The sequence below is a fragment of the Haliotis rufescens genome, unplaced genomic scaffold, assembly GCF_023055435.1.
Source record: "Haliotis rufescens isolate VD_foot unplaced genomic scaffold, xgHalRufe1.0.p SCAF_17, whole genome shotgun sequence".
NCBI lineage: Eukaryota > Metazoa > Mollusca > Gastropoda > Lepetellida > Haliotidae > Haliotis > Haliotis rufescens.
In genome coordinates, this window is record NW_025963857.1 from 25,762,252 (window position 1) to 25,772,752 (window position 10,501).

Below are 10,501 nucleotides of genomic sequence, written 5' to 3' on the forward strand. Positions count from 1 at the left end.
CCTCTAAACTGGGGACATCATCCAGGATGAGATTGCCCACCACACTTCTCAGGTCTATGATCCTCTGCGCCAGTCCTATATCAATCCCCTGGATTTCACATAGTTGAGACCAAGTGGCATAATTGACTCTCACCCCCTTATCCTCCATCTTCCAACAGTGTGTAGAATACTTTGGAAAATCACACAGAGCAATGAACAATAAATCTAGACAACTATTTATCCGGAATCCTAATGAAAATAACAATACTTTTCCTACTTCCCCTTACACTAAACACCTACGCTATTTGTTATGACCTACGAACTCACGAACTTATACGTCCGTGACGAAAATAGGTGACACTCGAGAGGCAATGTCAACAAACATCCGTTACGAGCTGTCACCAATTGTCACACACAACTGCGCATGTGAAAGTGGCAAAATTGATATAAGAACATGAATTTCTGATACGCTACTGTTCCCTAATTATTAATTATTGTGCACAGCCACGAAAACGGCCGTACTTGATCAACGCACGCAGATTTCCACGTGCGGTGAACTATAAATTTACCAGCCGATACGTAACCGGCCGTGAAAAGAAATCACTACTACAAAGTCGCACGGTACTAACCGTGCGAAAAATGTTTCCACTCGTCGCAAAATGCTAAAGTTTCATTCAACTTTAGCCAAATATCCCTCTTGTCCCTGTAGCCAAGACAAGCAAGATGGCGACGGCGTGGCGGCAAAGTCGAGCAGTCGACGAATTCGGAAAAAATATCAAAACTCCCCACTGTGAACAGGTGGCCACAACCATGCTTGGAGTTGAATGACCGTTATGTTTACAAACAAGTGATGACTGTCGTGACGCCGAATACACTTATCGCTGCTAAATTACTTTCTTCGTTTGTCAATTAAAATTTCTGTTTCATTAAAACTATCGTGTTTTTGATATAGTAAGAAAGTAAGGGAGAAGTTGGTTGATTTTCCGTTAGTCTGTAATCTCGAACCAATCTGATTATCAAAACAACAAAGTAAATTCATCTGGAAAACAATGTCAGTCGTAAACCTTTTCAAAATGAAATATGATGGCATTCCCAAAGACATAAACAAAATTATAAACGTTACTACATATGGGGTTGGAGGGCAAATTTCAAGATTCTTGTAATGGCCGCGCCCACACTGGTGGCAGCGATGTTACCGAGAGTGTAACGAAGGTGTCACGCGCTGGGAAGGAGCTTGGGTATACATCTTGCAAGGGACGCGACTCTTGCGAGACTGACCCAGCACGTGTTTTCACCCAGGCGGAAGTCAGTGCAGTTGAAAATGATCTACAGCAGTGCGGGCACCTGCTGAAACAACGAAGAGCGGTTGGGATACGCTGTTTATATTCTAGAAGTAGGAAACATTACTTTCATCAGTCATGCGGCGGTAACATCCCACCGCAATGGGTTGTTTATTGCATAGCTTACTTTGACAGTTTGATGCAGGCCATATTGAAAACATGGATGCTAATTCAAGGTATATAGAGCTAATACTGAGGGCGGTTATAAAATGTGGCTTGTTGAGAAAGATCTTAAACACGGCCGATCCTGATGATTTACTACAAGTCTTACCAAAGGGTTCTGTACGGCGTGAATCACGTGACATATGGAGACATGTAATGAAAGAAACAAAGGACGCAGGACTGTTGAGAGATATCCTTGAGGCGGCGCATCGTTGTGGACGATATGAAGAAGCAGCAGCAGCAGCTGTCGACGGTGGTGTTCTGGATGGTCATCATGAAGCTAAGAATGTCACAGGAAGGTATTGGCCTGATAGAAAGTCAATACGTTTCATTTCATGGACTCCGTTTAAAAGCTGGAACATTTTCGAAGCACTGACAGGTCCTGAAATAGGTATTGTGCAGCGGAATGTAGTTGAACAAGCTAAAAAGGCTGGTGTTATGAGCGATGTACTTGAAGGTGCTGAGAAACATCTAAGTTATGGCTTCGGACATAACTGGGGACTTCAAGCAATATTGTCAGCAACAAAGAAAGCTGGTCTTTTGATGGATGTACTACGTGCCACTAGTACATGTGGTCTGCTTGGAAAGACTGTGGCAGCAGCGAAGGAAGCTGGTGTTTTGATTGATGTACTACTTGCCACTAGTACATGTGGTCTGCTTGGAATGACTGTCGCAGCAGCAAAGAAAGCTAATCTTTTGATGGATGTACTACGTGCCGCTAGTACGTGTTGTCTCCTTGGAATGACTGTGGCAGCAGCAAAGGACACTGGTGTTTTGATGGATGTACTTCGTGTCATTATTGAGTGTGGCCTCCTTGGAATGACTGTGGCAGCAGCGAAGGAAGCTGGTGTTTTGATGGATGTACTACATGCCGCTAGTATGCATGGCTGGCTTGGAAAGACTGTGGCAGCAGCGAAGGAAGCTGGTCTTTTGAAGGATGTACTACATGCCGCTAGTATGCATCGCCGGCTTGGAAAGTCTGTGGCAGCAGCGAAGGAAGCTGGTGTTTTGATGGATGTACTACATGCCGCTAGTATGCATGGCTGGCTTGGAAAGATTGTGGCAGCAGCGAAGGAAGCTGGTGTTTTGATGGATGTACTACATGCCGCTAGTACGTGTGGCTGGCTTGGAATGATTGTTGCAGCAGCGAAGGAAGCTGGTGTTTTGATGAATGTAGTACATGCCGCTAGTACGAGTGGCCTGCTTGGAAAGACTGTGGCAGCAGCGAAGGAAGCTGGTGTTTTGATGGATGTACTACATGCCGCTAGTACGTGTGGCTGGCTTGGAATGATTGTTGCAGCAGCGAAGGAAGCTGGTGTTTTGATGAATGTAGTACATGCCGCTAGTACGAGTGGCCTGCTTGGAAAGACTGTGGCAGCAGCGAAGGAAGCTGGTGTTTTGATGGATGTACTACATGCCGCTAGTACGTGTGGCTGGCTTGGAATGATTGTTGCAGCAGCGAAGGAAGCTGGTGTTTTGATGAATGTAGTACATGCCGCTAGTACGAGTGGCCTGCTTGGAAAGACTGTGGCAGCAGCGAAGGAAGCTGGTGTTTTGAAATATGTATTACATGCCGCTAGTATGCATAGCCGGCTTTGAACGATTGTGGCAGCAGCGAAGGAAGCTGGTGTTTTGATGGATGTAGTACATGCCGCTAGTATGCATAGCCGGCTTTGAACGATTGTGGCAGCAGCGAAGGAAGCTGGTGTTTTGATGGATGTAGTACATGCCGCTAGTATGCATGGCTGGCTTTGAAAGATTGTGGCAGCAGCGAAGGAAGCTGGTGTTTTGATGGATGTAATACATACCGCTAGTATGCATGGCTGGCTTGGAAAGACTGTGGCAGCAGCGAAGGAAGCTGGTGTTTTGATGGATGTAATACATACCGCTAGTATGCATGGCTGGCTTTGAACGATTGTGGCAGCAGCGAAGGAAGCTGGTGTTTTGATGGATGTAGTACATGCCGCTAGTATGCATGGCTGGCTTTGAACGATTGTGGCAGCAGCGAAGGAAGCTGGTGTTTTGATGGATGTAATACATACCGCTAGTATGCATGGCTGGCTTGGAAAGACTGTGGCAGCAGCGAAGGAAGCTGGTGTTTTGATGGATGTACTACATGCCGCTAGTACGTGTGGCTGGCTTGGAATGATTGTTGCAGCAGCGAAGGAAGCTGGTGTTTTGATGAATGTAGTACATGCCGCTAGTACGAGTGGCCTGCTTGGAAAGACTGTGGCAGCAGCGAAGGAAGCTGGTGTTTTGAATATGTACTACATGCCGCTAGTATGCATAGCCGGCTTTGAACGATTGTGGCAGCAGCGAAGGAAGCTGGTGTTTTGATGGATGTAGTACATGCCGCTAGTATGCATAGCCGGCTTTGAACGATTGTGGCAGCAGCGAAGGAAGCTGGTGTTTTGATGGATGTAGTACATGCCGCTAGTATGCATGGCTGGCTTTGAACGATTGTGGCAGCAGCGAAGGAAGCTGGTGTTTTGATGGATGTAATACATACCGCTAGTATGCATGGCTGGCTTTGAAAGATTGTGGCAGCAGCGAAGGAAGCTGGTGTTTTGATGGATGTAGTACATGCCGCTAGTATGCATAGCCGGCTTTGAACGATTGTGGCAGCAGCGAAGGAAGCTGGTGTTTTGATGGATGTAGTACATGCCGCTAGTATGCATGGCTGGCTTTGAAAGATTGTGGCAGCAGCGAAGGAAGCTGGTGTTTTGATGGATGTAATACATACCGCTAGTATGCATGGCTGGCTTTGAACGATTGTGGCAGCAGCGAAGGAAGCTGGTGTTTTGATGGATGTAGTACATGCCGCTAGTATGCATGGCTGGCTTTGAAAGATTGTGGCAGCAGCGAAGGAAGCTGGTGTTTTGATGGATGTAATACATACCGCTAGTATGCATGGCTGGCTTTGAACGATTGTGGCAGCAGCGAAGGAAGCTGGTGTTTTGATGGATGTAATACATACCGCTAGTATGCATGGCTGGCTTTGAACGATTGGGGCAGCAGCGAAGGAAGCTGGTGTTTTGATGGATGTAATACATACCGCTAGTATGCATGGCTGGCTTTGAACGATTGTGGCAGCAGCGAAGGAAGCTGGTGTTTTGATGGATGTAGTACATGCCGCTAGTATGCATGGCTGGCTTTGAACGATTGTGGCAGCAGCGAAGGAAGCTGGTGTTTTGATGGATGTAATACATACCGCTAGTATGCATGGCTGGCTTTGAACGATTGTGGCAGCAGCGAAGGAAGCTGGTGTTTTGATGGATGTAGTACATGCCGCTAGTACGAGTGGCCTGCTTGGAAAGACTGTGGCAGCAGCGAAGGAAGCTGGTGTTTTGAATATGTACTACATGCCGCTAGTATGCATAGCCGGCTTTGAACGATTGTGGCAGCAGCGAAGGAAGCTGGTGTTTTGATGGATGTAGTACATGCCGCTAGTATGCATAGCCGGCTTTGAACGATTGTGGCAGCAGCGAAGGAAGCTGGTGTTTTGATGGATGTAGTACATGCCGCTAGTATGCATGGCTGGCTTTGAACGATTGTGGCAGCAGCGAAGGAAGCTGGTGTTTTGATGGATGTAATACATACCGCTAGTATGCATGGCTGGCTTTGAACGATTGTGGCAGCAGCGAAGGAAGCTGGTGTTTTGATGGATGTACTACATGCCGCTAGTATGCATGGCTGGCTTTGAACGATTGTGGCAGCAGCGAAGGAAGCTGGTGTTTTGATGGATGTAATACATACCGCTAGTATGCATGGCTGGCTTTGAAAGATTGTGGCAGCAGCGAAGGAAGCTGGTGTTTTGATGGATGTAGTACATGCCGCTAGTATGCATGGCCGGCTTTGAACGATTGTGGCAGCAGCGAAGGAAGCTGGTGTTTTGATGGATGTAATACATACCGCTAGTATGCATGGCTGGCTTTGAATGATTGTGGCAGCAGCGAAGGAAGCTGGTGTTTTGATGGATGTAATACATACCGCTAGTATGCATGGCTGGCTTTGAACGATTGTGGCAGCAGCGAAGGAAGCTGGTGTTTTGATGGATGTAATACATACCGCTAGTATGCATGGCTGGCTTGGAAAGACTGTGGCAGCAGCGAAGGAAGATGGTGTTTTGATGGATGTAATACATACCGCTAGTATGCATGGCTGGCTTTGAATGATTGTGGCAGCAGCGAAGGAAGATGGTGTTTTGATGGATGTAATACATACCGCTAGTATGCATGGCTGGCTTTGAATGATTGTGGCAGCAGCGAAGGAAGCTGGTGTTTTGATGGATGTAATACATGTCGCTATAGTATGCATCGCCGGCTTGGAAAGACTGTGGCAGTAGCAAAGGAAGATGGTGTTTTGATGGATGTAATACATACCGCTAGTATGCATGGCTGGCTTTGAATGATTGTGGCAGCAGCGAAGGAAGCTGGTGTTTTGATGGATGTAATACATACCGCTAGTATGCATGGCTGGCTTTGAAAGATTGTGGCAGCAGCGAAGGAAGATGGTGTTTTGATGGATGTAATACATACCGCTAGTATGCATGGCTGGCTTTGAACGATTGTGGCAGCAGCGAAGGAAGCTGGTGTTTTGATGAATGTAGTACATGCCGCTAGTATGCATGGCTGGCTTTGAATGATTGTGGCAGCAGCGAAGGAAGATGGTGTTTTGATGGATGTAATACATACCGCTAGTATGCATGGCTGGCTTTGAATGATTGTGGCAGCAGCGAAGGAAGATGGTGTTTTGATGGATGTAATACATACCGCTAGTATGCATGGCTGGCTTTGAATGATTGTGGCAGCAGCGAAGGAAGCTGGTGTTTTGATGGATGTAATACATACCGCTAGTATGCATGGCTGGCTTTGAATGATTGTGGCAGCAGCGAAGGAAGATGGTGTTTTGATGGATGTAATACATACCGCTAGTATGCATGGCTGGCTTTGAATGATTGTGGCAGCAGCGAAGGAAGATGGTGTTTTGATGGATGTAATACATGTCGCTATAGTATGCATCGCCGGCTTGGAAAGACTGTGGCAGTAGCAAAGGAAGATGGTGTCTTGATGGATGTACTACAAGCAACTGCATGATGTGGCCTGCTAGAAATGACTTTGGCCATGGTGGCAGCAGCGGAGGAAGCTGGTGTTTTGATTGATGTACTACATGTTGCAAGGACATGTGGCCTGCTAGAAATGACTTTGGCAGCAGCGGAGGAAGCTGGTGTTTTGATTGATGTACTACATGCCGCTAGTAGGCATAGCCGGCTTTGAATGATTGTGGCAGCAGCGGAGGAAGATGGTATTTTGATGGATGTACTACATGTTGCTAGTATGCATAGCCGGCTTTGAATGACTGTGGCAGCAGCGGAGGAAGCTGGTGTTTTGATGCATGTACTACAAGCAGCTGCAGGTTGTGGCCTGCTAGGACACGTTGCTACAGAGGCATATGGTGATATTGTGTTGAGAGAAGTGGGTTCAATATTTTGGAAAAAAAGAAATTTGAATATTATGCGCAGAAATTTTTTACACCGTACCCTTTCTGCGAAGTCCGGCAAACGAACGGGTGCTGAGAAACTTCGTCAGTACAAATTCGAAATTTGAGATAAAAAATCACCAGACATGTTTATTTACCGTTTAAATAGTATTTATTGTTCTGCTAGGCATTGTTTTATACTTAGGGATTAAGATTACCTTGCGTATTTTCTCGTAAACTAAGCTGGAAACAGCAATCAGCTGTACACACGTTTTCTTGGAATCGACCGGTGATTCGGGCAAGACACACCCAATGATAAGATTTTTAATGCAAGGATCGGCGACAATTGTATCTGAAACTATTTTATTTATCAGGAATAATATATTCCATTATTTTCATAATTATATGCAACCTTTACTAAACATATTTAAAATAATAATAACCCTAAGCGAAGCAGCTGATCGCTATTCCCGGGTATTATTTTTTACATGGAACATGTCTGACCAGTCACCGTCAAGGCTCACGCGCACGTGATCACGTGATCACGTGAATTTCATGTTGACATAGAATCGTCAAACAAAAACAAATATGACTTTTAACGAGTCAAAGTATGTCATTTATTATATATGTATCGATTCTCTGTCAACTAAAGTTTGTTTCAAGGCGTCAATAGCGGTATTCTGACCGTGGTTGCTGTTAATAACGGTGAGTTGTGCGATCTTCCGATCGCTTCACACACGATTTCGCCGAAATTAATAAAAACAATATTATAAGGAATTTTGAATAAAATCAATGAAATAAGTTACAAACATAAGTCCAGATATACAAAGAACACTTTTTATAGCCAGACAGTGTAATTACATGATTATTTTGCGTACTTCAGTATGGATTTGTTGACATGGTATTCCCGGTGTTTCGTGCTCACAGTAATGTCTTTCCATGGGGGGGAAAAACATCCAAACTCATAATTCGTGTATAATGCGCACCCCCTTCCACACAGCTGTGTTTTTTTGAAAAAAAGTGCGCACTATACTCAAGAAAATACGGTAGCTGGAATTTGCAACTTTGTGACAAAGTTTGTGAAGGATAAAGTCTTAGAGGAACTGTTTATACAAGCTGTACAGCATGGTCTATTGAAATACCTGGTTCAGGACACACTCCTTGCCTTGATTTCACGTCTTGGCCTGCTTACCCTCTGTGACAACCATGATACCTCTGACTTGTATGTGGATGAGTTTCTGCTCCTCAGAGACAATATAAATGACATAAAGAGGCTAAATTTAGATGTGCTTGACTCGGCCGTTAAAATCAGGAAGATTCTGGTCAAAGCCAGGGAGTTGGATAATGAAATGAGTCTCCTGCCTGAAGATGAACGAAGAAAAGCCCAGAGAGCTGTCCATGGCCTCCAGCTGCAGCATGTTGCCTTCTACCGACAGGTAATTTTAAATTATTACATTCATAATTTGGAATACAACTAACCTGTATTATTTGTATACACTAAAACACTGATGGTAAATTAATGATCTAATTTTCATGTGAATAATAAGATTTCATTGTTGGATATTTTGACACTTGTAATGCTTATAACATGCAATCTTTGCTGTGAGAGTGACCTGTTTTCATTTCTATGATCATGTGGCAATTCCAGAGTAGAATTATTCCCTAGTAATATATGCTTGTTAAAGAGTCAACTAAACTTGATCAGGTGGTCAGACTGACTGAATGAAAATATGAACAACATCCCACGACTTCGGGGCACGATGACCTGATCTAGTATTGATATGCTGTTAGGATATAGATGGAATGTCTCTGACCTTGGCATAAAACAACAGTCACCCTTTCATTGCAGGGAGAGCAGCGAGCAGCAGAAGAGCAGGTTGAGGAAGAAGAGAGCCAAGGAGATGTGGATGAAGACTTTGATGAAGACGGAGGTCATGATGTAGAGATCAAGGAGGGGTCACCCCCGCTCCCTCAGCCAGACTGTCCACGTGGTGCAGCTGTTGCAGGCGATGAAGCCGACATGCTACTTTCATCCTAAAAAGAAGATGGTAACATCAGCTCTGGAATTACCCTTGATGCCTTGTAAGAATTTCTAAACCTCCAGTTTGATGAAAATGAAAGTATTCAATTTGACGAGGTAATAGTGTATGTTAAAACATGACGAACTGTTTGTTTATCATATATCACAGTACTTCTGAATAACATACAAGCCAAATACACAAAAATAAAGCAGTAGTGCCAATACATTTATTTTTTTTCGTTTCAGTCTCTGTTGTTATCTGAATGTGACGAAAGTACACAAAACGTGCCTCAGAATGAAGCCAGGTCTCCCAAGGTAAGAAAACCCGAAAATTGGCCAAACTATAGGAAAATTATAACTTACAATTTACATAAATTAGTTTTGCCCTGTTGTTATACCGAGTTGTTATGTCTATCATCTGAATATTCATGGAAATTGGCACCCTGGGGTATTACCATTTTGGTTTTAACTTAATGGATTTTTGTTGTGAACTGCGTCACAAATTTCTTCAGAGAGATGCTCCTTCTGACCATACACCAAATGATGTGATGTCATGGCAACGTTCTGAGACTATGGAGGACAAACCTGAAGTGACAGATGATAAACACACTCTCCAACCACGTGGCACAGTAGAGATTCAGTCACAGTCTCAGAAGTCTCAGAGTACCATAGAACCTGATCAAGCACCTGCCCCAACACCTGCCCCCCCCACCAGTTCTGCCAACCGATGCCAGCATTCACTCACGAGTGGATACTCTTGTTCAGAACTTGGAGAATGTCCTTGACATTCGTGGTCTGGATTCACGCCGAGTAAATGGAAATGTGAGGACTACGTTTCCCTTAGCACGGGAGAGATCGCACAGTTTTGATTCTGGTTCTAACTGTAACTGCAGAAGAAACAAGATGATTCAATTCACCTGACTCTTGTAAGCATGCTGATATGGAATATGTACATGTACTATGGTGCTCTGTGTAGATTCGGATTTAAGTTGACGAATGAGAACATCTGAATTGTTTTTCGTATGGTATAGGGGAGGCAACTCTCCGCTTAACTTCTTTGAGAGGCATTCAGAAGTTGGAGTACAAAGTGGGGTGGTCGGGTAGCCTAGTTGTTAAAGCGTTCGCTCGTCATGCCGAAGACCCGGGTTCGATTCCCGACATTTGTACAATGTGTGAAGCCCATTTCTGGTGTCCCCCGCCGTGATATTGCTGGAATATTACTTAAAGCGGCGTAAAACCATACTCAGTCCGTCAGTGGAGTAATAAGTAAGGATAAGATTTATGGATGAACAACTTCTTAACTATGATTATGAGCGAAATTTTGATGTAGGTTCTAACACCGTGATCAAGTAAGTGTGTACAGAGTATGGTTGACAAGTATATATACAGGTAGTAGGTAATGTTGATACAGTAGAGTAGATGTCAGATGTAGTTACACTAGAGTGGAGAAGCCTGTTATGTACACAAAAAGGGTAGTAAACATAATGATCGGCGAAGTCAGTAAATCTTCATCCATAAATCT

The 10,501-nt window shown here is 44.3% G+C and overlaps 1 protein-coding gene across 1 annotated transcript in view; it reads left to right on the forward strand.

The window, feature by feature from the left end:
* The window catches only part of LOC124113134, a 28,311-nt gene extending 18,181 nt beyond the window's left edge, over positions 1-10,130 (forward strand). The window contains exons 3-4 of the mRNA XM_048397804.1: positions 9,226-9,294; positions 9,492-10,130. Of these exons, the coding sequence (XP_048253761.1) occupies positions 9,226-9,294; positions 9,492-9,764 (342 nt within the window). The 3' untranslated portion in view covers positions 9,765-10,130. The remainder of the gene's footprint in view (positions 1-9,225; positions 9,295-9,491) is intronic.
* The last annotated feature ends 371 nt before the right edge of the window (positions 10,131-10,501 follow it).